This window comes from Gossypium hirsutum, chromosome D11, assembly GCF_007990345.1.
Source record: "Gossypium hirsutum isolate 1008001.06 chromosome D11, Gossypium_hirsutum_v2.1, whole genome shotgun sequence".
In the NCBI taxonomy this organism is placed as follows: Eukaryota; Viridiplantae; Streptophyta; class Magnoliopsida; order Malvales; family Malvaceae; genus Gossypium; species Gossypium hirsutum.
In genome coordinates, this window is record NC_053447.1 from 6,069,099 (window position 1) to 6,096,464 (window position 27,366).

The 27,366-nt window shown below is 32.0% G+C and overlaps 3 protein-coding genes across 4 annotated transcripts; 2 read left to right on the forward strand and 1 right to left on the reverse strand.

The window, feature by feature from the left end:
* The first annotated feature begins 3,909 nt into the window (after window positions 1-3,909).
* Window positions 3,910-9,588, forward strand: LOC107911781 (deoxynucleoside triphosphate triphosphohydrolase SAMHD1 homolog). Its single transcript, XM_016839710.2, has 19 exons — window positions 3,910-4,165; window positions 4,504-4,541; window positions 4,623-4,645; window positions 5,335-5,441; window positions 5,513-5,564; window positions 5,644-5,728; window positions 5,945-6,035; window positions 6,374-6,412; window positions 6,556-6,623; window positions 6,707-6,769; window positions 6,898-6,953; window positions 7,052-7,125; window positions 7,274-7,366; window positions 7,461-7,562; window positions 7,703-7,783; window positions 7,898-7,989; window positions 8,119-8,134; window positions 8,863-8,973; window positions 9,074-9,588. Exons 1-19 carry the CDS (start codon window positions 4,043-4,045, stop codon window positions 9,173-9,175), a joined length of 1,416 nt encoding a protein of 471 aa, XP_016695199.2. The 5' UTR covers window positions 3,910-4,042; the 3' UTR covers window positions 9,176-9,588.
* Window positions 9,589-13,311: 3,723 nt separating this feature from the next.
* On the forward strand, window positions 13,312-18,298 carry LOC107911783 (serine/threonine-protein kinase STY13). 2 transcript variants are annotated; one of them, XM_016839712.2, is made up of 6 exons: window positions 13,312-13,859; window positions 15,054-15,175; window positions 16,055-16,251; window positions 16,396-16,570; window positions 17,136-17,270; window positions 17,772-18,298. In XM_016839712.2, exons 1-6 carry the CDS (start codon window positions 13,562-13,564, stop codon window positions 17,976-17,978), a joined length of 1,134 nt encoding a protein of 377 aa, XP_016695201.1. In that variant the 5' UTR covers window positions 13,312-13,561; the 3' UTR covers window positions 17,979-18,298. The 2 variants fall into 2 exon arrangements, with proteins under 2 accessions (XP_016695201.1, XP_016695202.1); XM_016839713.2 differs by lacking the exon at window positions 13,312-13,859 and adding an exon at window positions 14,597-14,934.
* A 179-nt stretch (window positions 18,299-18,477) lies between these two features.
* On the reverse strand, window positions 18,478-26,860 carry LOC107911782 (imidazole glycerol phosphate synthase hisHF, chloroplastic). Its single transcript, XM_016839711.2, has 19 exons — window positions 26,163-26,860; window positions 25,992-26,080; window positions 25,320-25,414; window positions 23,969-24,072; window positions 23,496-23,665; window positions 23,255-23,369; window positions 22,780-22,835; window positions 22,650-22,688; window positions 22,377-22,475; window positions 22,060-22,122; window positions 21,886-21,948; window positions 21,693-21,775; window positions 21,423-21,531; window positions 21,261-21,314; window positions 20,757-20,844; window positions 20,563-20,600; window positions 19,331-19,436; window positions 18,869-19,035; window positions 18,478-18,774 (listed from the first exon to the last, which is right to left on the reverse strand). The coding sequence occupies exons 1-19, from the start codon at window positions 26,332-26,334 to the stop codon at window positions 18,715-18,717; spliced, it is 1,770 nt and encodes a 589-aa protein (XP_016695200.1). The 5' UTR covers window positions 26,335-26,860; the 3' UTR covers window positions 18,478-18,714.
* Between the last annotated feature and the right edge of the window lie 506 nt (window positions 26,861-27,366).

Here is a 27,366-nt window from a genome sequence, read left to right on the forward strand (position 1 = left end):
CCCGCCAATTATAATTGTTACCCAAACATGTCATGGTTGTGTAATTACAAACAATTACACCCAAATTCAATTACTAGGTGGCTTTCCAAACACTACCTAAATAAAATTATAAGGAATTTTGAAAAATCACCTTAGGTGGAATTTAGAAAAGGAAATTGAGCTATTAAAATACCCTCTTGAAATTACTTACAAATTCTAAAATTCTTCAATATATTTACCCAAACAAGTAAATTCATTTTTAGAATTTTAAAATCATTGATATAAATAAAATTTCTCCTACAAATTTCTCACCCAAGCACACCCTAAGAACTTATATGGACATTTGTAGTGTAGACACCAAATAATTTTATGATGTTGAAAAAATTTGTTGCCTGTGACATTTTTAGAGATGATGAGTAAATTTTCTTAAAACTAAACAATTTTAACATGAAATTTATATAAAATAAAAATAACTATTTTTAATTAAAAAAGAGAATCTATTTTATTTGAATTAAAACTCAAATTTCTCAAATTTGAGAAGAGCCCTAATCTTGGTTGCCTTTGTAGCTCGAAGCATTCATTGTGAATCCAACAACAATTTGTCCCATAGCCCCTAACATTTTTCACATAATTTTCTATCAATCTTTTTCTGCAACCTCAAAGTAAGAGAAGAGCAAAAATGGTGAAAGTGAAAATATATGATTGCTAAGAGATATGACAATTTTTTTATGAGACACTTGTTAGTTATTGTTTATCGATTGTATAAGAGTTTTACACTAACCTTCCAGAAGCAAGTGAAAATACATATTTTGTAATAAAGAAGAAAGTGTATTTTGATCCTTAGACTATTCAGAAATAAGAACGTTTAATGGTTGAGCATTGTGTACTAAGTTAATTAATTATGAGGTAAATATGAATGTGGTTTATGATGTGCTGACTTAAGGGTGTGGGGTAGTGTTTATATATGCCAATTATACAATCCGCTCCACGAATCTTTCTCTAGAGGTAAAGACATAATTACAATTCATTAATCATCACATATTTTTGTCAAAGCAAAATAATGAGTTGAAACGTGGAGTTTACCCCCTACTTTTTTTGTATTTTGGTTGGATTTATATAGACATTGGACAGTTACTGAATGAATAAATTCATATCCATGCAAAGTCTGCAAACACTTTAATTTACTTGTCTGATTATTGAGTTGGGTTTTGAAGCCAAAGTCCAATTACTGCCTAATGAAGCTACGACTCGTCCTAACAAACCAATTGACAAACATATTATTTATAATATCATCCAAGGTGATCTCAAAAATATTAATACAAAGACATTATATCAATTACACCAATGGTTGAAAAAACTCGTGAAGAAGTTTGTATTGAGGTTTTGGCTATCGAAGCATCACAACCTTTGTCATTTGAACAAGTTCCCCTAGACTTGTCTTCAAATCCATGAGCAGCTTAATTAAGTTAAATTGGTCATATATTATGGATACACTACAAAATTTGAAAAAAAAATTCGAGATTTCCGATGCTCATCGCATAGAGAATGAGAAGAAGATCCACAATTTCGTTGTCAAATGCTGAAAGTTTCGAGAAAAGATTCCACAAATTATCTAGTGTTGATGTCTTCTCCCTTTGGACCGGACAGGGAGTACCCACCACCCGATGTATCTACACATGAGGATGATGATGAAGATGTTGGTCCAATCTTACTTGAATTGTTTACAAATGTATGTGATGATTGTATTATTTTATTTTTTTTGTAAAACCATGTTTCTGCCATGTTTCTTAGTACTTTGGATAGAAGATGTTAAATAAGTTGAGATCTTATTATTAATTCCAAATTTTATATCATTGAAAAAATGAATTCCATAATTGTACTCATATATTATTGACATGTTAAGACAGTAAATTTGATCGAATAAAATTCAAATTAAAAGGAGTAGATTATTGGTTTTCTTTAAACAACCATTTGGATGATAAAAATGTCGTCCGGATGGTTTTCAAGCTATTAAGGGGAAAGAATAATGAAATCATGATTTTGGTATAAAAAAAATTCGAAGAATTTAACAAAATTTATAAAGTTACACCAAATTCCTCAAGCTTTATACCCAATTTTTTAAAGCTATACCAAAATTTCTGTAGTTTCCTTATTGATCAACATAATATTCTAGTGTACCAAAATTTTTAGGGGTTTATCAATTTTTTTCAGTATCCCATACTCGATCAATTCAATATTTTGATATATCGAAATTTCTAAACTTATACCAAAATTTTTAAGGCTATATAAAAAATTCTAAGATTTTATCAAAATTTCTAATGATTTACCAAAATTTCTAAAAGTATACCTATATTTCTAAAGTTTTCCTTTGTGGCCTCGACTTGATCAACTCAATATTTTATTATACTAAAATTCTTAAGATTATACCAAAAATTATAAGGTTATACAAAAATTTATAATGATTAAGCAAAATTTATAAGAATTTATTAATATTTCTAAAGTTCGTTAAGCTGCTGTTATAATCTTCAATATAATTAATAATTTTTATAGTTTGTATATACATTTAAAATTTTTAGATTATTATTTATATTATTTATGTATATTATATATAAAGCGATTGACTGAGTTAGTGTCACGAGTCAACTCGACACCAATTCAGCTGTGAAATTATTAAAATATTATTATTTTAAAGGACATCATCACATTTTCATACTTTTATATAATCTTCAAATAAAACAATTGAAAAAAATTATTTAAAAATGGAACACAAAACTGACAAATTCATATAAAAAGCTTTTGTCACTCCACTAATAATATTGATTGATATATTTTTTATAAATATATATTTAATATAAATTATTTTTGTTCAACCACATGGCGGGTGTGATAAAATTTATAAGTTATTGTTTCTTTACCACTTCAACCAAAATTTTACTTTAATATTTTTGAACATTTAAATGTTATTACACAAATTGCTCCACCCACATTGTTTTTATATCTATACTTATACTATTATTTAAGTGTGTACTTGAGTTTGTGTTAAGGTATTCAGTATCGTACCAATGAGTGTACAATTTTTCTACTGGTACTGGTATGTACCAATATCATTATATTTTGGTGTACCGTTTCAAATTCATCGATATTTTTAATATATATAATATAATATATATTTAAATAAATATGTAGACAACAATTCGTATATTAAAATATTATTTGAAGAACTATACTGAGCATTATACAGGATTTATATAATTTATTTAAATAATAATTATTTAAAGAAAGGTAAATCTATATATTTCAATTAACAATTTCCATTTAAAATTGAAATTTGTAATATATTAAAATAAAATTGTGTTTAAATTATTTAAAATTTGTTTTGTAAATAAAAATAAAAAATAAAAAAAAAGCTGTGACAACTTGAGTTCGTGTAGCTTATTATATATATATAATTTGATTGAATTAGTGCAATAAATTAACTCGATATCGATTCAAGATTGATGACAACATAAATAATTTAATTTAATTTTTTAATTTTAATAACTTACATATTTCATGTGTTATTATTAATTAATTTCAAATAATAAATTTAATTATTTATTGTATATTATTTTTAAATTTACATTTATATTATAAATTTATAGTTTTTAGATGTATTTCTAATAAAATTCAGAACTTTTAATAACTTTTTATTTTTTAAAAAGTTTTAACCTTTACATTATCTTGCCACTCAATCCAAATTAAAGAGGTCAGAAACTTTAGGAAAAAAATTAATTTTAAGAACTTAGCTGATTATTAATTTTCAGTTTAAATCTCAATTATACGTTTGTTTTTTATTATTAAGAACTCAATTTAATTAATTAATTAATTTTACTGTTGTTTTTTTTAACCATTTAAGCCAAATATTAAAGAACGGAAGGAAACTTTATTTGCGCTTGCGTTCCAGCATTAGTTATACAAAATCCCTTATATTTGGACATTCTTGCCGGCCTTTTCACTTGGCCTAAAATTCCTCCAAACACATTTTTTTGGTTATACGTTTTTCTCATCCACTTTCTCAAAGGAAATGGGCGCTTACTGTGATGAAAATCTCTCTTTCTCTCCGGCTTGTAATTTGTCTCCTTCTCACGACCTCCGGCTCTCCAAACACGTCCACGACAACGTTCACGGCAACATTTATCTCGATCCTGTATTTCATTTTCACTCTCCCATTTTTCCTTTTTCTTTTACTTTTTTTTTTCTCATTTTCAATGTTTGTTTTAGCGAAGTGCCCTATATGTAAGTAGAAAAATTCAACAGAAATGTTTTGTTTGATTCTTAATTTGGAATTGTGATTTTTTTCACTGTTTCGATATGCTAAATCAGAACTCACAGTAATATGAGTATTATTGTGCTTTTATTTTTGTTTTTCTTTATTCGTTGACTGGAGACTGAGAGCGAGGACTACAACAGTAGCTGAGTTTTGCTCTTTTGATTTTTGTGTGTGATTATTGTAATTATTATTTTTAATTTTCTGTCCGGTCGCAGCTCTCTTTGAAGTTTATTGACACCGAGCAATTTCAAAGGTAAGTGTGTACTTTTATTTTATTATTGGTTTAGCTTCAATTCAGATCTCATTTATTGTTTTTTCGATTTTTATGATACAGGCTCCGTGAGCTGAAACAACTTGGTAAAGTTCATTTTCATGTTCTTTTTCCACTTTTTTTTTTCTGTGAGAATGGGTGTTTAGGAACTGTGAATTGTCTTGAAATATATGCGGTTGAGATGGTTGATTTATTATCAAGCATGCAATATATATCACTGTCGTGACAAGTTTTTATAGGATATATTTGAAATGGTTACGAATTTATATCCCTGTTACATGGAAAAGTAGGAACTTTTATGATCTTTCAACTATTTATCTATGTTTTTATATGGGATGATGAATATATCACATGCTTCAGAAAAGGATAGACGTGGTGAAAAATATCGATTCACCATAAAATTGATTTGAGAACTGGCGTTTTCTTCATTTGTATGCTGTTTCTATGTTGGAATGGATGAAGGGTGGGACGCTTGGCCTCTATCCTATAGTAAAAGTATCTGTTTTTTACATTTATTTATTAGCAAACAACAGTGATATTATGCTTTATTTTGTTGTTTTCTTGTCGGTTGCATTTACTGCTGTTAGTAAAATAGGATTCTCTTCATAGGATCTTAGTTTCTTCACTTGTATTAGACTCAACAATGGCTTGCATTGCATTGGTGTTGATTTTACCTAAATTTATACGAGGTTTCTTTTATTTAGTTTGCTATAATTCACTGAGCTCACATGTAAGGCCGTAACTTGCTGATTGGCTAACTATTAATATGTTTCAGGATTGGCACACCTGGTTTATCCAGGGGCTGTACATTCCAGGTTTGAGCATTCTCTTGGTGTGTATTGGCTTGCGGGTGAAGCTATGCAAAAGCTCAAAACTTATCAGGTATAGAGCTGTTTTTCTCTTGTTACAATCTACCATGTGTTATTTATATATACTAAGATCCTTTTGTGTAGGGTTTGGAGCTTGGTATTGATCGATTTGATGTTCAAGCAGTGAAAGTTGCAGGTAAAAGCTTGTGTTCCTGAAAGGTGCTTCTCATTTCAATTGAATCGGGTCTTTATAGATTTTGTTCCTCCAATTTCAGGACTTCTACATGATGTAGGCCACGGACCTTTTAGCCACTTGTTTGAACGGGAATTTCTCCCCAAAGTTCTTAATAGCTTCAAATGGTAAATGTTGAATATTTTTATATGATGCATTATTAACTTCTAATCTTAAAAAAATTGATCACCCAGTGATTCCTCGTGTATGTACCAGTCTGATGACTTTTGCATAAAATGATATTTGATAGTTGATCAGTACTTACTTTTCTTTTTGGCTTAGGTAATGTTAGGGGTTGAAAAATATGGTTTTCATCCATTTAACATCATATCTGTATTTTCTAGGGCTCATGAACAAATGTCAGCAGATCTGATTGATCATATTGTTGATGTGCACCATATCGATGTTGAATCTGAGATGATTAAAAGAGTCAAGGTAAGCTGATTTTATTAGGAGTTTGTTCATACACGATCTTTTTGCCTTTCCTGGTCTTGATGTTGCAAATATTCCCAAATAAACCTAGAAGTGTGAGAAGCTAGATACTAATAAATCCTATGTTTTTGAATTCTGAGCCATACTTAACCTTATGATTTCTTTCTTCAATTCTCTATTTGTAGCTAGTAAGCAGAACCAGAAACTTTCTTGATGTCTACCTGTTTATTTTCTTCCTCCATATATCCTAATAATTTCTGCTTGCAACTTTTGCTTTGCTCTGAGCCTTATGTTTATAATAAGAATTAATTTTCATCCATGTTAATTTATTTATTTTCCAGGAAATGGTACTAGCTAGCTCTGAGTTTGCACTGCCAAAAGTAAGTGTTTTGTTTCTAACACCCATTTTGTAGGGCACATGTTGATCACTGGATTTTTTATATTTTGCTCCAGTATGAAGTACAGACATTCTTTGTTTCTTTGCTTTATCTAACACATACACTATTTTGTGCTTACTTTGAAGAGTGCAAAGGAGAAGCAATTCTTATATGATATTGTTGCAAATGGTCGGAATGGAATTGATGTGGATAAGTAAGTGAAACTTAATTATTTGTCTACATTGGCCTTCCAGTTTGAATAAAAGAATTTAACAGCATGAAATTTTACTTGTGTAGGTTTGATTACATTGTCCGTGACAGTCGAGCTTGTGGCCTAGGATGCAGCTTTGATTTCCACAGGTTTTTGTTAAATCTTCCTAGGCATTTAGCTTATAGTTTCTGTTATCAATAGATGTATTAAAAAGCAAAAGAATAAAAGTTAGAAGATTTCTTTTGCCAGCATTATATACATGCTACACCATCTGCAGGTTGATGGAGACTATGCGAGTTTTGGGTGATGAGATCTGCTATCGTGCTAAAGACTGTTAGTATCATCTGTTTCATTTACTTGCAAAATACATGTTTAGTTCTTTTAGTGTTTTTTTACTCCTCCTTAATAATGGTAATGGGTGCTCTTGCTAGATCTTAGCATCCACAAGTTATTTGCTACTCGTGCTGATCTTTATCGAACTGTGTACACCCACTCTAAAGTGAAGGTATTTACAGAGTTAATTCTGGGTTCTATATTGTCTCATTCAAACGTCTTTTTTACATTGTTGTTTTTTCTCCTCTTTTTCTTTTGTGTAATTAGTTGTGTAGGCGTCTTATCTGAAGTGGCGAGGTTTGATTTCATTTTTATTGCAGGCTGTTGAGCTAATGATAGTAGATGCTCTTTTAAAAGCTAATAGTTATCTAGAAATCTCTTCTTCCATTCAGGATCCTTCTGAGTACTGGAAGGTTGGACAACATGCTTAGCATTCTTTTGAGTTGCTAAAAATTTGGAGTCCAAATGTATAACATGCTTTGTATTCTATTCTTTCTTTGAATCCAGCTAGATGACACAATAATCAAAACTATCGAGACAGCACCAGATGAAGAACTCCGAGAATCTAGAGATTTGATTCTGCGCATTCGTAGGAGAAATTTGTATCAGGTGGAAAACCTTTGCTTACTTTCACTTCATTTTTTTGTTTTGATCATGGTAGCTTGCAAACAAACATGCTATTCTTTTTTATTTTTTTTAAATATGTGAAAGACGAAACTTACTGTATATTGTGTTATTTTCTGTGGCAGTTCTGTAACGAGTATTCAGTTCCAAAAGACCAATTGGAACATTTCAAAGATGTCACTGCACAAGACATTGCTTGTTCCCAGGTCTGTTGTGATATATTTTTTTTCCATTTACATTTGCATGATCTTATGCATCTGTTCTTAGCTAAACAATTGAATAGTCTCCAATACTGATACAAGGCAATTTTATTTTAATAGAAAAATGGGGGAGTACTGCTGCAAGAAGATGATATTGCTGTTAGCAATGTCAGAATTGATTTGACTCGTGGAAGGCAAAATCCTCTAGAAAGGTATCATGAGCCGTTTATGCTCAATTTGAAGAGGCAAATATTTTCCTTGTTTTTCTAGGTTTCATCTTTGACTATTGTCTTTGATACTTTTTTTTCTTGTTCATTTTTGTTTCATTTCTACTCTTGCAGCATCAACTTTTTCAAGGTACTGAAAATCACTTACCTTGATTTAATTTTTTATTTTTCCTGTTTGTCTGGCTTTGTGGCCTAAAATGTAAGGTACTCACCTTATCCTTTTACTTGCTCTACATTCATGCCTAGACTTAAACATTGAATTTCATTCTGCTACTGGAAGAAGAAAACCTAGGCTGGATGGTTATTGACATTTGAAATGATTCAATATCACTTCCCTAACCGAAGAAGAAAATGCTAGGCTGGATGGTTATTGACAATTGAGATTTCTATTTGGTTTCTGTCAATAATGGGTTTCCTTTTTATTTTTCTGTTATTTTTCCATAATATTTTGATTGTTGGATAGTAGTAAATGCACAGGAGATACTATTAGCATATGTGATAAAATTGTGCTGCCTTTTCAATGGCGATGCAAACATAAAAGTTTGACCTATATTAGCTACTTAAGAGAGGAAATTCCTCACTATGTTGCTCTGATTCTTCATTTTGCTTAAGTACCTGTGTCTGGTGTATATCTGGATATGCAGTATAGAATATGATCCTCCAAAGACACTCATAATGCATAGAAATCTTAAAAAAGAACTAAACATACTTGTGTCAGACATAAACTTGTGTTCAGGTGTCTACACCTGAGTAACATAGATTCCTAAATTATGTAGTCTGGATCCTGATACTGTTTAGGCATTTTGAGTCGTTTCCTTTGTATGTACTAGTTTCTGACAGGATTAATTATCTGGCCAGGATTATGAGAGTCAGGAGAAGTTCCCCATACCACATGAACGCATCAGTCACTTGCTGCCCACATCTTATCAGGATATGATAGTGAGAGTGTACTCGAAGAAACCTGAATTGGTTGGTGAATTCAAATGAAATTATTATTTCCTTGTTATATTTCTCTTTTCCATTATATTTGTGACCATAGTTTGTTCCTTTTGATTGTACTCATGAACAGGTAGCAGCTGTCTCTGAGGCATTCGAAAATTTTCAACTAAAAATCTACGGAGTTAAAGCTCAAGTGCATGCTACACCTGAGAAGAAGAAACGGCGCTTTTAAGGCTGCATGGTGTTGATTGTTTCTCCTTGTTACTCCTTTTTTGTCCAAAATATATATAGATTATATTTTCATTTGCCACATGCAAAGTAAATGCAGTTCAAAAGTTATACTACTAGATTGTTGTTATGATAAAAGCCATTCTAGTTTTCACTCAACTTGAAAGAGAGAATCATAGTGTCATCAAATGAACCGTTTTGTATAGTTGGTCATTTGCTTTTTGGGGTTTTGGGTGAGAAATATCAGTTTTTTACTTTTGAACTGAATTTATAATTGCCTTGAAAAAGTGCAAGTTTTTGAGCTATCAAACTTGCTGCTTCCAATATGATGCTTTTATTAAGGTCTACAGGGTTTATGGAGTGTTGTATATTTTACGCACTGCACTTTATAAATGAAGTTCTCACATTGCACCTTTAGCATATGACTATTTTTTTGGTTGAGCACTTTGAGCTTGACAAATATAAGCACAACATCCAGTTGATAGAGTGAAAGTTCAAGGCAGGTTGATATCTGATAAATTTCAGTGAATGGCATGGCGCACTTTAGAGAAGTAGGTTTCTTCCTTTTGCCAGGTAAGAGAGCATACAAATGTTGACAGAATGGCGCCCTCTTTATCTAATTCTACGTTAATTTCTTCATGATGTATGCAGAGAAAACTCAGAGCGGTAATTGTTACAATTCTGGATAGCAACATGGTACCAATCTTGGTTTAATATACTTGTATTGCTTCAGTAGATTGAAACACTGAGTTCTACCATCAAAGGAGCTCGACAAGAGCATATATATGGTAAGTACTTAGATTCAAGACTGGTATAATATATAAGTTTGTGCCTGACTTGGAATATTTTCAAAATTTTAAATCAAATCTTATACCTATGTTCGAATATGTCGACACAAGTGTTGGATACAAGTCCTTTGGAAAACCAAAGGTTTTGGATACATAGGTTACTACTATTGTTATGTTATTTTGTTGAGTAAATGTTCAGTTCCTTTTCTTCTTATTCATTTTGATTATATGATCGTGTGTTCTTGTTTTGGGCGAAGTATTACATATATGTCTAGTAAAAGGAGTCATGAAAAGTTTGACGCTTGGGGAAAGGATAAGGCTGTGGAGCCACCCTGGTAGGCGGTGGCTGGTCTCTAATTAATTTCCCAGTTACCCCGAGGAAAATTGGTGAGACAATTAGGGGCCTTTTCCCTGGCCCTGTGAATCTATGACTCCCCTTCCAGGCCACTCCATAAAAAAAAAACCCTACTGTTTCTTTTTGATGTTTTGCTTAATTAGGTTGCATTAAGTCAATAAAGGTGAAACTTCACGTGCTTCATGAGGTTTGAGCTTGCCATAATTAGTGATAAAACTCATGGGAAAGATAATGGTTTAGGGGTCACTTTCCATTTTTAATTTTCTTTGTTTTATCTCGATCTGCCGCACTTGTTATTACATCCTCAAAGGGCTTAAGCTATATTTCCTGTAGACAATGGTAAAATCAGATCCGTTTTTACCAATTTTACCCTGAATATATGGATTTTTTTTTAAAGTTAGAGACGGTTTCAGTAAATATATTGATTGGGTTGGTGTAATTTAGCAATTGAATTCTAAATTTATTTTTTATTTTTAAATATATTTTATATAAAAAAATACAAGTACATAAGAATTTGAATCTAAAAGGTTATCATTTTCAAAATATTAATTTTATCATTTAAAATATGATTTTATTTGTTATTTATATTTTTTTTATAAATAGATTTATTATATAAATTTTAGTGAGACATAATTTTGTATTTATTACATTTCTTTGTCGGTCTTGACTTTGTTGAAATCATCATTATATTTTAAATGATGATTTCTTTTTTGAACAAAATATTTAATTACTCTAATGACTTATTTTTAATAAAAAAGATAATTTTTACTTATTTTGAAGGGGTTTTATTTTTAGTAGAATTTTTATATTTTTTATTAACTATTCTCTATTTTATGTTTAATTATTATAAAAATTTTCTTTTATTACCTTACTAATCAAACAAAGCATTAAATTATAACAAAAGTAAATTTATTTCATAAAAGAAATTATAACAAAGCAATAAACCAATTAAGATTCGATATTTTGTAAAATCCATTAAAATATAAGGTGAAATCCACGTATATAAAGTGGTGCATACTTATATATTATAATCTTTAAATGTTATTGCATAATTGCGGTATTCTAAATGAAAGAAGGTAAAATTAATCCAAACAACCATACTTGCTAGAGATTATAAATTGTTTAACTATACTAATATTAATAAAGTAATTGATTGAGTTGATATTACGAATTAATCTAGCACGAGATAATTAGACGCCAATTTAAATAGGAAAATTAAAAAAAAATATCCTATAATTAGAATAAATAACATTATTCAAGGGATTTTAGTCTATTTTACTTTAAAAAGCTAATAAAATTTTTTAGATATGATTGGATTTGATCCCGTGATATTGACATTAATAAATTCTTAATTTATTAAAATTTTATTTTAATATGATATTCTTAATCTGTATTCTAAATACGTAGTTTTCACACACATATACACGACAAAATTTCTAGCTATAAGAATTAGATATGAGATTGTCATTTAAGTCTATTTTATTTTTACAAGAAGGGTTATTTATTTTTCTTTAAAAAAATCATTTTTAGATTAAATAATTTTAGTTTTTTAATTTATAAATCTCGAAGACACATTGTTGAGAAAGATAACTACAAACTTCGAACATAAACTATCAAATGGACATAAAAATATTAAAAAAATTTAAAAAAATTATTTTAAATACATCCAAACAATTCTAACATAATCATCAAATTTTAATTCAATTTTGAAATTTACAAATTAAAATCAATTAGAGCTATAAATAAAGAGAGTATTGGACTAACAATTCAAATTTATTCATTTATATTTGTTTATTAGACGAATTAAACAAACATAAATAAGACTTTCAGTTATGTTGGTTTAAAACTTAAATAAATCATATACAACTTTCAATTATAATATAGTTAACAACATTACTCGTGTGTTTCTTTTATTTATTTATGATATGAAAATGGATATGTTAAGTCAACTATAAATTGTTTAGAAACTTTTAATTGAGTTAGCGTCTCGAATTAATTAAGCACCAACTTAATTCAAAAATAATTTAAAAAATTATTTTTTTTTACAAAATTATATTATTATTATTATTATTATATTTTTATCTTTTAAAAATATTTAAATAAAATGAATAAAATCTCATGTATGATTATATTTAAACCTAAGACACTTCTTTTAAAAAAAAATAAAAATTCACTATCACTTATTTAATTCAACAATGTGTCTTCAAGATTTAAACTTAAATCGAAGAATAAAGCACACTTAAATGCATTTAAACCCACATTTTTCTAGATGTAATAATGGTTGCAATTGAACTAAGGCTTAGAGTGAGTATGGATGGGCGGTGCGTTTACCTGCAGTTAGTGTAAAAACAGCGGTGGCGGTGAGATTAGATACTGTAGCGATACTGTAGCGTAAGACAAAAAGTAAGCTAAACGCATCGCACCGCACCCAATCGCCCATCCAAACCCACCCTTAATCAGCCTCAACTTTACCATTTTAGCCAAAATTTTAGTAAAATTTAGGGTAAACTACACTCATGGTCCAATTTTTTTCTAAATTTAGTTACTCTAAATAAAATAATTGTGTGAACTGTCACTACATTTAAAATTTTCGTTTTCTTTTAGCAAATTGCTAATGTGGCACATTAGCACAATAAGTAACTGACACGTGGCATTTTTTGGTTGACTTTTAGCTAAAATTTAGGGACCTCCGTATAATTAGTCCAAAAAAAATTCCCCTAAACTTTATAGGGAGATTCCTAAACTTTAATCAAAAGTCAGCAAAAAAAGTCATATGCCAATTACTTAACAGGCTAATGTGCAACGTTAGCAATCCATTAAAAGAAAACGGAATTTTTAAATGCAGTGGCAATTCGCACAATTATTTTATTTAGAGTGATTAAATTAAAAAAAAATTGGAATGACCAAAATAGGATTGACCCTTTTTTAGAGTGGTCATGGGTGTATTTTACCCTAAATTTTAATATATATAATATAAAATAAGTTACAACTTAACTTGTATAACCGTTGCGTATACCATCTTTGAAGGGGCAGTTTAGTTTCACTTACAGGCACAACCAAACAAAAACAATTTAAGGGTACACTTGACCGTGAATCCCACACCATTAATTACTAGTTTTTAGTACGTTTTAAACAGAGACCCAGAACCAGAAATAGCTCAAACCAAGTGAACAAAAGCCAAGAAAAAGGTTTCCAAAGTCCTTTTGTTTGTACTTTAAGAGTGAAGTTTGTGATTTTGGTTGAGAAGATGAAGGAGAGAAGCGAGAGTGGTGGTGGAGGGTACGTAAGAGCTGATCAGATAGATTTGAAGAGCTTGGATGAGCAACTTCAAAGGCATCACAGTAGAGCATGGTCGTTGGAGAATAACAGGAATGGGAAAGAGGAAGGTGGGTTTGGCATCGGCGGACGTGTTGGTGGGCCAAGCAACACTGTAAGAAGACAAGAATGGGAGATTGATCCTTCTAAGCTTATCATCAAAAGTGTCATTGCTCGTGGTACTTTTGGTACTGTTCACCGTGGTATTTATGATGGCCAAGATGTTGCTGGTATTTCACTTCTTCCTCCCATTTTTCTCTTCAGCATATATGGCTGAGTCTTGTTGTTTAAAACACTAAGCTTTCCACAAAATGACATTTTTTCTTCTTGTTGATCTAGAAACTAAAGCTTGTCACTCGTTTCTCTCTGAGAAACCCATTTTGAAATGAACTTTCTACATGATAAAATGTTACATAGGTATGTGCATTATGTTTATGCCTTCCTGATTTGAAGGTCAAACAGTCCAAAATTTAAGGGTGTTTTGTAGCTTTAAAGTGTTAGTGAATCTAATATTTTAATGTTTCTATGTTCTTCAGCTTCTATCTTGTTAATATTTATTGCAACTATTCCATTTATGTTGAGGAAAAATGCAGGTGAAGGGGAAACGAAATCAAAACTTTGAAACTTCCATTTTAATAAGTTTTTTCCCCCTTGTTAATAGTAAGCAACAAGAAAGATCTATATGTTTGGGTTTATGAGATGGGAAATAATTCAGAAATGTAGTAAACAAATCTTTCTGATTTTCACAAAGTAGTTTGTGATCAAAGCTTGTGGATCTAACTCCTGGAAATCCGTGATTCATGGGAGTTTTTCTTTTTAGGTGGAAGTTAGTTGCACTGCTGCAGTGACTTAAATGATGTTAATTCTTTATTTATTTATTATCTCTAAACTTTCATGTGTCTTTATTTATTGTTGCTATGCACCCATCTTTTATCACTACTTTTTGGAGATAAAAAAGCTACAACATTAAAAGAGCCTCTCTCATTGACATTACCAAAAGCTGCCAAATGGACCTTATCTCATCTACTAGAAAAAAAAAAATAACACCCAAGGGTGTAGGTAGTGGCCCTGAGCCCCTGACCCCCCTCTTGTACTCCAAAATTTTATGGATTTTTCATGTCAAAAAGTGATAAAAGAACTTAAATTTTGATCCTTAAAAGAATTTATAATTTAATTTTCTTTTATGTTTACCCCTAAATTACCACCCAAGTATTCTTCTATGAGCTTACATGGACTTAACTGTTGCATTAATCCATGAAGATATTTGGGACCCATATTTGATTGATCGTGGGAACAATTTCTTTGGTATTTCTTTCATGATTCTCTGTTGTTTTTAATGTAAAATTATGTTTGGAAAATAGAATGAGAAGTTTAACTTTTGCTTTTGTATTTTCTAAATGTTTGTTTCTTGTATCAATGCTTAGTTAAACTTCTCGATTGGGGAGAAGAGGGCCATAGATCAGAGGCGGAAATAGCTACACTTAGAGCAGCTTTTACACAAGAAGTTGTTGTATGGCACAAGCTTGACCATCCTAATGTAACAAAGGTATTCTTTCTTACATTACCTTTCTCATGTTTTCCCTTTATTTTTCGACATCTCTAAAATATAGAAAGTAGCAAACTAGTATGTTACCCTGGCTCTTCGTTTTTCTTGAAATAACTGTCTTTGACACTCATGTTTGAACATGCCTGTGTCGAGCACATACACATCCTACACTCATATCCAAGCCCAAATAATATAAAACCCACTATGATAAGCGTAAATGAAAAACATGAGTATATTCAATATTTTAAAAGTTTTTCCATGAGGGTTTATGCAGTGATGTATACCTCCATCACCATGTCCAAATTTATGTCATACACATTCTAAAAGAAAAATATAAGAGTCCGAACAACTTAACTTATTTCATCTACTTGGTTGTTTAGACTTAAGAGCATAAACATTTAGTAAATTTTTTCTCAAGGGTTGAAGCAACACCAAGTTCTAACAAGTTTAGGAATTTTATTTCCCTCAAATTCTCTTGAATTTAGGATATTACCATCTCTTATTCTACTCATTTATGTAGGTCAACTTACTAATTAGGATGTTGACAAATGAGGGTATTATGCAATATCTTACGCTTACTGGAATAATTACAATGAATTATGGGCATTTGGTTATTACAACGTCTGAGGCCAGTCAAAGGCTCATTAAATGATTACTATGCTACTCTAACACGATTCAAGTGTCAGATATGGATGTGTCATATATATATATATAATTTCTAGTTTTTTTCATGCATTTGAAGGATCTTTGCAGGGTTATATTTTTTATACCCATGACAGGGTATAAGTTGGATATTGATACTTCAAGCAAAATGAAGACTCAAAGTAACATAAGGTGATTATATTCATGTTTAATCTGTGTGTTAAATATCTCATGCAGTTTATAGGGGCGACAATGGGGTCATCAGAGCTGAACTTACAAACGGAAAATGGTCATATAGGCATGCCAAGTAATGTTTGTTGTGTTGTTGTTGAATATTGTCCTGGGGGTGCACTAAAATCTTACCTGATAAAGAATCGAAGGAGGAAGTTGGCCTTTAAAGTAGTTGTTCAGTTGGCACTCGATCTTGCACGAGGGTCAGATTCCAGAGCCTTATCGATATCGATTTTATTCTTATAAATCTACAAATATATGGATCATATTCAGTGTGTATATTGTAGTGAACATTAAGTTCCCAGATCATTTTGTGTAAACATTTGTTGTTTGATGTACTTTGTTAGGTTGAGTTATCTTCACTCTAAGAAGATTGTCCATAGAGATGTCAAAACTGAAAACATGCTTCTGGACAAGACACGGACTCTGAAAATTGCTGATTTTGGTGTTGCCCGACTAGAGGCATCGAATCCAAATGACATGACTGGAGAGACTGGAACACTTGGTTACATGGCACCAGAGGTATACTTACAGCCAATATGCTTTCTTTGAGATTTGCAGTTATTCTAGCTTGTGAATGGCTTGTTTTGGATTACGGTTTCCTCAAGATTTTAAAAGGGATTTTGAACTTTTCTAATTTGAATTTATGGACCGAGGGAAACGTGTATCATATATGAAAGAATATGTTACTCTAACTCTGATGAGTGTTGGACTTGAGTGATGGATATAAATACTTAAAGAAAAATGAGAAGACGGGCAATATAAATGGCAGCAAGATAGTTCAGGCTTTTTTATTTCTTCCTTGAATTATCAAAATGCAGGGTCTTCAAGCTGAATTATGGGCAAGATGGTTAACCATAAACCGTAGAAACTATTTAATTTTCTTTTAGGTGTTTGGACTGGGGAGGGGAAAAGAAGAAAAATAATTTAGGTCGAGTTTTGCTACTTTTGTGTTCTCAAAACTTTATGTTCATGCGGACAGACATTGTTAATTTAGCTATGGTTGAATGGAGATTATATGCCAATTACTTTTCAGCATTATCTAATCTTTACGATCTTACATTGATGAATTTTGAGATTCGAGCAGGTCCTTAATGGCAATCCTTACAATAGAAAGTGTGATGTGTATAGTTTTGGTATATGTTTGTGGGAGATATACTGCTGTGACATGCCATATCCAGATCTTAGCTTCTCAGAAGTCACATCTGCTGTTGTCCGCCAGGTAAATTAGTCTATCCATAATAATTTTCTTGGCTGCAAAAACCTGTATCAGGTAAGAGTGCCGTATATGGATATGTGTCCAGGTATGTTTAATTATTTTTTTCCCTAAGTTATTCCATGTATTTGAAGGGTTCTTGGATAGCTATATCCTGCACCTATATCTAGATACATGTCAAACACGTATACTAAAAATGAGAGTCGGAGCAACAAAGGAACAAACTATAAACTGGGATGATTCTATGACAATCGGACGTTATATTACCTGGACTTCTAATTTTCTAGAGTACTCGGATATGGGTATAAAAGTATGATCATACAAATTTATTCAAAGACTGAAAAAATTAAACATTACCTGAATTCGATACCATTCCGAGTGTGGATAACATAGCCCATGGGAATACTCCTTTGTACTTTTTTCGTACTCCTGAAAGTTATAAAGATATTTGAGAAATTATCTAAAAGCTAAAAGACGGATGATGACATTAAACTTTTTAAACTACAGAATCTGAGGCCAGAGATTCCTCGTTGCTGTCCAAGTTCGCTTGCAAATGTGATGAAAAGATGCTGGGATGCAAACCCCGACAGACGGCCAGAGATGGATGAAGTGGTGTCAATGTTAGAGGGTATAGACACATCCAAGGGAGGAGGGATGATCCCACATGATCAACCTCAGGGTTGTTTGTGTTTTAGGAGATATAGGGGACCTTGACATTTTTATCCTTTCCCCATTGACTTGAATTAAAAGAAGCTTTCAGGGATAGTTCCAATTTATTAATATTATATATATAGGAGGAACTGTGGTGTTTATTATTTAGTAAAAAATCTTTGATGTGTAGTTCCTCCATCCCAACTTCCAGTAATCCAGCCTCCACGGTCCTCTGGTTCAGCTAATCATGTGATAATCAAGTGCCTTGTGTTGACACCAGCGGCAGGCAATAAAATTGATAATATATACACACATATTTATATACATATTAGAGGACAAAAGTACTTAATGATGACAATGAATAATAACACTCTTGAATATTATATTTGAATCTGTTTTAAATTTGATCCGAACAGTAGTAGTGTTAGATATCCACATCTATTATTTGGATTATCTTTGTTAATACAAATATTATTGGATATCAGATATAATTTTCTTTCCACTGTTCAACCCTTTTTATATATCCTCCTATTTTTCAACTCTACCAAACACACCAAAAAAGTTAAGAGTTTAACATTAACATTCACAATTGCCAATCCATGGAATGGTTCACTCACAAACATTCTAACTCATGATAAATACATTTGCCACCAAAAAGAAAAAATTGAAATCAATCCCAGAACAGCAAGATGCAATAAAACATTCAAAACAGGTAAGATTTGAAGTTTGCACATCTTTCCTTACTCCTGAATTTAGGAACAAAATTTCGAGGTCCTAATCGACACAATAACAAATATGGTCATATCCTTACTTCAATGCCTTCCTTCAACAAGTGTGCTTTTACAGACTGAATGGGCACCTAAAACCCAATGAACCAAAGGAATGTAATCAAAATTTAATCTCATTCATCAAACTGGAAAACCCTGAAACTGTAAAAAAAATTAAATAATTACCTCCTTCCGATGGAAAATGCCAGCAGCAAGAGCAGCTGATGCATTTGTTTTCATGAATACCTCTGAGAAGTGTTCAACAGCACCAGCACCGCTACTTGCAATTACAGGGATGCTGACAGCATCAGATATCAGCTTTATTAAATCAATATCAAACCCTTTTCCTTGACCTGTAAAGTCAGCAAGTAGGCATTAAAACAAACATAAGAAGAATAAACCAAATCTCTACCAGGTTAAACAGAATACCACAAGTATATAATAATACATCTCCTACCATTTAATCAGAGAAAAGCTGGCATACTCAATAGCATATTGTCAATAGCACTTAACCACTGGTTGTAAATGTAAATAAAAGACTCTTGACATAATTTTTAAAACAGAGTGTGATTATCTGAAATGTTAATGTTGTGTTGTCAACAATTACTTATTAAGGCGAATTATGAGTGACGAGGAAGTTGTTTATACCGTCGCAATCAATGCAGTTCAATAGTATTTCTCCAGCTCCCAGTTCTTCAACAACTTTCGCAAGCTCGTAAGCTCCAATTGATCGCCCTTCTCGCCCACCATTAACCTTAGGAACATAAAGCCATTTAAACTACACGTAAATTAAAAGACTTTTGAAATATATGCAACAAACTAATGATTATTTAATCATTATGTATTGTTTATAAACATATTAAGCAACTAAACAATCTCCAGGAATGTAACGTGATTCATGTTGCTACAGTTAAAATGCAAAATGATAATATTTTATCTGGGTGTATGGTTGAGGCAGGCAGTGGCTATAGTGATGCAAAGGATAAATTCTCAATTTCTTGGTTTTTAGTAATTGGATACCATTAAAGACAACATTTCAGGTGCAGTACAAAACGACATGTAAGGTTTGCATGTTGAGCTTTGCAAGATATTTCTTTGTTGGTGTGCTTGAACTTGCACTTGAACCATAGAATAGTGTCAGTTTGTGCGTACCTTAGATGCTATTGTTCGTTATAGCATTGCATTATTTAGTTTGCACCTTCAAGCTAATTGCCTTTTCCTATCTCGGCATTTCTTTTGTTATTCTTGCACATTCAGATTTCACTGAATATTCAGGATTTTATATGATCATCACAAGCTTAACACATAGGCCTACATTTTTTCTTTTTCTTTCTTTCCCTCGACTCTCTTCATTCTTCACTGTGTTAAGACTTCTCATTTTCCTGAAAGTGTCTAACACATATTCAAATATGGGTATGGGGTGTGATCTTCCAGATGTTCGGTGGAACATAGAACAAAGAGAGATTACTTGTGTTGGACACATCTTATCAGACATTTATCCCTGAGCCTGATTAACATAGTTTCTCCATGCTCATGGTCAAGATCTGATCTGATGCCACATCTTCATGTGTTTTCTGTCTTCCTTTTTCTTATCCTCTTTAAGGGCTACTTAAGCCAATGGTCGCCCACTGATCGGGAAAAACATAATTGTGATGACGTGAATGGGTATAAGATGCATTTGAATCCTAGGTTTTAAGTACGCTTTTTGATTGGTTATTAGTGTTTGATGAGCTTTTTTTGGTTTTACAAGAGGTATTTGCTTGCTTTGAATAAGATTTAATTTTTATGATTGGTTAATGCATACATCTAGTTTAAAAAGTTCGTCTAGATAAATGCTTTATCAAAGATCATGCAAAAAGGTAGGGAGCAAGGAAACTTACCGTACACTGATACCAAGCATATTCTTCTCCATTTGGACCTAAACACAAGAAAAGACATCTTCTAATCAAGGATTCTTGTGAAATCTAAAAAAAGGGTAAACATTCTCCGGAAATGTCTCTAGAAATTTTTTTATCTTCTGTTCACACGAACTCTCAGACAATGGTAAAACCATAAACAGTAAAATCCTTATTACCTGGTTTTGGGACCCGTATAGTCTTGAACTGCACATCATTAGGACCTTGAACATACACCCTACGAGGATCAACGCTTACAACCACTGCCTGTCAAATAAATATTCAATTAACTCAAAAAAATTCACTCTGGATACTGCATATGTAATCAAGTGGCCAAAATGATAAATCAAAATTTGGCTTACAAGTAATAGCAAAAATTAGCAACATGGGTATAGGGTATGTATAACCTTCGAAAGATCCTCTATTTGGACACGAGTATGTATTTGACACACCCGAGTCGGGTAATATCGTTTAGAACTCTCATAAAACCATCTACAACTTGTAAGTTTTCATTTGTTCTTTAACATTTATTTTTCCTCTAAATTTTTTTTTTGTCATTTTATGGCAAATGACAAGTAACAAGCAGGAAAAACTTCAGAATGAGACCGTGGAAGATTAACAAAATATACATGGATGCATATTTGTGTCAGTGCCAACACATCAAAAACAAGACCAGCAATCACCTGATTTCCATAAACTTTAGAAATTTGTTCTAAGCTGCTCTTTCCTGTCTTTACCTGAAACAAGCATTTGCAGAACTATTAGTAGTTACACCTATGCTTGTATAACCATCTTAACTTCACATGTTATAAGTTGTAAAGTTTTAATGAGGTTGTATTGCATACTTTGGTTTTTATATATTCTTCTGCTGCATAAACTGCATCACTTCCAATGGATATTTTATCAGCCCCGGACCTAAAATACTCTGAAGCAACTTCCAAACTAGAATAGTACCTGAAAATCAATATACATTTATATACAAAATTGTGCCAGTTAATTACACAAAGATCACTGAAACCAGTATCAGGAAATGCCTCATAAATCATTTGAACAGAGATTAAGTCTTAATTGTAAGATACATGAAAACTAAATTACTGTAGAAAACAGAGGCAGACCTTCCATTTGCATCAGTAAAATCCCGTATACCACCTCCAACTGTTAGTGGGACAAAAACATTTTCTGATGTGTGCCTTAATACCTGCAAAGCATGGAAATCGATATAAATATCCGTATTTTAAATATATAAAACACTAAAGAATAAATTAAAAATGCTATGTCAAAATATGTTTATAATTAAAAGTGAAAAACCTGCAACATTGGTAAATCGCCTAATGGGAAATCACGGAATCCAGTAATGTTCAAAAAGCTGACCTGAAATTTGAAATACAGAAGAATCAATAATTCAAAGTATAAAAGAAACTCCAGAGAGGCTAAATGACTATCGATATTGCAATATAAACAGAAAATCAAAGCTCTAAATACCTCATCGGCCCCATCTTTGTAATACTGTCCAGCAAGCTCTACTGGCTTACCAAGGTTTCTCACCTATAAAGTTTTTGATGAGTTAAAACAGCATCCAAATCCAAGTATTAATATATAGGAGATCAAGAAGAAAACTATCAAACAAACATAATTTAACTCTAATATACTCTCATATCTAAGGGCACATCCATTTTTGTCATTTATGGTATCATGATGCATTGGTAGGCAAAATTAAAAATTTAATTTAGGCCTCCACCAATCCAAAACTAAGATCAACGAGATCATGGAATTAGAGCAATGTATGATCTCTCACTCACCTCATTCTCTTTTGTCTGCTCTCTTACATCATATTGGTCTCCTTTGGTTACAACAAGATCCCCTTTATCATTTGTTCTAACATCAAGACAAGCGATCACCTGAATGAAACAATATCTCAGGTAAGAGCCATATGAACCACAAAATCAAACAGAAAATGTCAATAGTTCTAATCTAGAGCTATGTAATTAAAATCTATCCAAAAGTGAAGCAGGTGCATAGAAAATAAAATCAAGAAAAACATGCAAAATAGTTCGAGATTCAGAAGCTATTACCCTCTTAGCAAGTTTTGAAGCTTTCCCCTGAGTAGGCTTCTGAGTCAAGCAAATCATTCAGATTGTTAAATGGATGAGTAAAGGTTGATAAAAATTGCTAGATGAATTAAACCAATGACACAAAGACAACCTTTGACCCTTGTGATTTTGGATTTAGGAACCTTCTCAATACAGAAAGACCAACATCTGAAACAATTTTATCAATGAACCAATTGTCAATGAACAGGTAAGCTCTTATTGTCTGACATTTGTTCATGACAACAAGAAGGAGGAGGAGGAGGAGGAGAAACTTGTTCAACAATCAGATGGACCAAATAATTACGTTGGAAAAAATATGAACCAACTTCCTAAGTCAGGACAAACACCTTAAAAATTCTGCTTTTGATGATCGTCATGTACTCATGTTGATATCATAAATAGGATTATATTATTATTATTTCACACAAACACAGAAACCTAGGAGATGCCAATCTTAGAGGGAAACATCGTTAAATAGAGATATGCATGTGAACAAGCCATTCCCAGGCCAACAAGAAGAAACTTGCACAATATGAAATTTGAAACATGCAATGAAAAAATAACTACTAAGAGCACAAATATCTTGCCTCCACTCTTCTCTGGATGGAACTGAACTGCATGCACATTTCCCCTTCTAATAGATGCTATAAAATCATCACTGTAATTGCATGTAGATGAAACCCATTCTTTATTATCATTGGACTACAAAGAAAATGAGAAAAAAGGTTACCAAAGATCACGAGGTATGATTATTAGTAGCTTTTGCAATAGGCACATTAATGAGCAAGTGTTACAAAATAATGACGAGGCAGACAAAAAAGAGAATACTGGCATGGCACGATAAGAGTGAACAAAGTAGACATGGCGATCTCCAATGTCGTCCAAAATTTCAGAGTCTTTTGCAATTTGCAAGGCATTCCAGCCAATATGGGGCACTCTAAAACCATTCAAAGAGTTAAACCGCCCAACCACACCAGGGATCAAGCCGAGACCATTCACTGAAACAAATGCACCATGGAATCAAGCTGAAAAGTTAAAAACTAGAAAATAAATGAAAACATACTACAAAGAAAATATCCGAAATTTTTTCATTTGCAAAAGGAAGACTAATTGTTTTTCCTTTTTTTTCCTGCCGATCCTTCTTCATGTACTACATAATCTAACATAACATACATCCAGGAAAGTAGTCATGACATATTTTCTACCAGTGCAGAAACTTTATCAAGTCCTAATCATTAAAATCATATATACATAGGTCTTTCAAAATTTTACAAAAAAAATGGAGTTGTTTGAAAATTGACCTGGTCCATTCTCTTCACTAGAGTCAAAAAGCAGTTGAAGTCCAAGACAAATGCCTAGAAATGGGCGATCGTTTTCTATATAGGTACATAGTGCTTCAGCCATCCTGCAGAAAATGACAAATGGAAACTTCTAAGCTGACAATTTTCACTAAGTTATTAAAATTGATTTAAATAAAAGAGATAATTAGTTATCATTAAAAAGTTTGTACGAATAAAATTTTCAGTCAACTACAAAGTGGTATATGTTCGAATTTTTCTTTGAATTTTATTAGTGATACTAAATAGATTAATTGCAGTTTTACAAGCCACTGGCAAAAAAATATAAAGACACATGGTTTGCCAATCAACTTTCAAAAGCTCAAGGATCATCCAATCAGATTTGATCTCTGAATAGTTATATATCTCTAGTTACAATAATTTGTAAGGGAAGAAAAGTAAAAAAAAGAACAAGTTACTAGAGAACTCTCTCACTTATCACTACAAAAGGAGTGTCCCCAAAGCCATTTGACACACGCAACTAAGAAAAATAATTAAAGAATCGAAATCACTGAAAAGTACACAAATTCAAGGATGATGATCAGAATAAGGCCTTTATAACTCCCACAACAAATCCAACAGAATTGGAAAAGAAGAAGATACTGACGAACAAATTCTGCAGAGCTCCCACAAGAAAACAGAAGCAAGTTCTAAAGAATGCAGTCTCTAAAAGGAAGACCAAATTCTCTAGAGCTCCCACAATAAATTGCTTTCTCATTTTGTCCGACTAATAAGATCAAATCACTTTATTCAAGAAAAAAGTCATAAAGACCTTTGAAACAAGCTTCTAGAAAACAAGGAGAAAAAGAATTTTCTTATTCAAGAATTTGCAAAGATTATGATCATATTTCTAATTAGTAAAATTTATTATTTTGACCTCAGCTTCTTTCCACCTTGATTTCAACTCAAAATTTATATGCACAAGACAACTGGAGTAAAAGAAATGCGAATATCAGTATCATGACAACTGAAATTATCAACCATTTCTAAGCTTAGACCTATGATCTAAGATAGCCATATGATTCTGGTTTTTGACAATTTTCTTAACTGAATTCTTCAAATAGATGAAGTAAAAAAGAAGAAGAGACAAAACCCTGAAGCCTCATACATAGGTTTCTTACAAATCAGCCTAAAGTTCTTTACATAGCACGTTCACGGACCAAGAAGTATGCTAATGCAAGAAATTTTCTAATATTAGTTCTTCCACGTCCAAAATCCATGCATGGACAAATAGTTCGAATAGTAAGTTAAAATGACCAAAAAGGAACTGCTCTCAATAATTATTTTCATAAACAAAAGTAATAAAAACTAATACCCGGTCTTGGTCAATACATCCATGGCAGAAGCAAATGCCCCGACACCAGGAAAGATAAGGCGGTCTGCGTTCAAAATGTCTTTTGGAGTTCGCACCTACATTTGAATTCAAAAGAAATAACACACCTATTACTTATTATGCATACTTCTTTGAAATGCAATTGAAACTAAATTGATACAAATCATAACATTCTTAAAATCATGCCACCACATACTTCATACAGAGGAAAAAAGAAAATTATAACAAAAACTCCCTATGAAATTTCATTTTTGTAGGAAACAGTTAGTAATGCTTAGCAAATTTCATTCGTGTATGTATCCAATATGAGTATACTAAGTTCTTTTCCAAGTCTTTGAATATATTGGAGGAATCATACCCTATACCCATGTCTATATGTGATTGTATTACATGAGTACTTTAGGAAAAGTGTGTATCGGACATGAAGATCACAAGAACAATCAAAATGAAACAATCTTTTTTATAGTTCAGCACCTCTGTTTCTACTCTCTATCTCATAAAAATTTTATATTAGATTCTTATTCTAAATATAGACGCTACTCTAACAAAATTGAATGTAAACATTTAAATAAATCTGAATAAAGTCTTGAACTTTTCAATAAATAAAAATAGTAATCTATTACAGAAAAAGAAAAGTAAGCTAAAATGACTTACATCCTCTATCTCGTAGCCAAGATATCGAATCGCATTCCTTACACTCCTAACATTTCCAGCTCCATAATCAAGCAACGTCACAACCGAACCTAAAAGAAAACCAATTTTTTTTTTAAATAGCACTTGGAGAACTAGAACTAGAACTATCGCCAAATTCATGAAAGGAAGTACCAGAACTGGAACCAGATGAAGCGCGGATTACAAGTTTTCTTGGAGATTTTGATTTTAGAGTATTGTTGTGATAGTTTTGGCGGAGTGTTATGATAGAAGATTGCGAAAGAGAAGAAAATGACAATGATTTTGACGCGGAGCTCGTAAAGGAAGCACATGCCACCCCCTCCATTGCAGAAAAGTGCACTTCAGCAAAGCAACTGTTTATGAATTGTTTAAGGCCTTGGAGGTGTTGAATTGAAAGGCAAATTGACCGTGTCTACAACACCATCTTCAGGTAAGTGAAGATGTTTGCAGGAGAAATTTCGAGGAAGCGGCCGTCAAAGAAGACTCCAATGGCGGCAGCAGCAGCGGTGGCCGAGATTTTTTTATGTTTTCCTTTTGGGAGGAAGGCGATTGACGGTGAGGGAGTTCTTTGAGGTCCACGAGCGGAAAAAAGGAGCAAAGGAGGAGTTAATTTTAGGGTTAAACTTGGGTTTGTCGTTTTATCGGAAAGCTGTGAAAGTTTAAGTGGCTAAAAACAAGATCCAGTCATTTTGGAAACAGTTGAGTTGGTAGATTATTCGATTAGAGTTAAAAAAAAAAATTTAACTCGTTATTGCCTACCGAGAGAACAACGATGCTGTGGCTGCTAAAAGATGGGATTTAACTCGGGTGCTATAGACTATAGTGTATAGGTCATACTGGCTAAAAGTTCAATCTCAATAATGCTATAGGTTATGAGTTGAATATATAACATTTTTAGTGAACGCTTATCAAGTACTTGTGTAATATTGATATATATTTTTAATGAGAGATTTAACCATTGTTTCAATAAATTTTAGTGATACTAATTGAATCAATATTTTATAATTTTTTCATGTATTTGGACAAGTATTATACATTCATATTTTATAATTTTAGTATTTAGATTTTCTTTTATTATCAAAGCGATCTATTGTCATAGAGGTCTATCCTCACGTCCTAACCCAAGCTATGGTGCCGTAGCCTTCTTGCTAAAGGTTCAACCCTTGGAGTCTTCATCTGAGCATTATATATTTTGACACCCACACAATTTGTAAAAAATATATTAAAAAAACTTTTGATGACACATATCAATCTGTTACATCAAATAACTCACGTATCTTATTCATTCAAGTCAATTTTAACAACATTTTATACTAATACTTATCACATTATCACAATGTTTATACTCTAGTTGGAG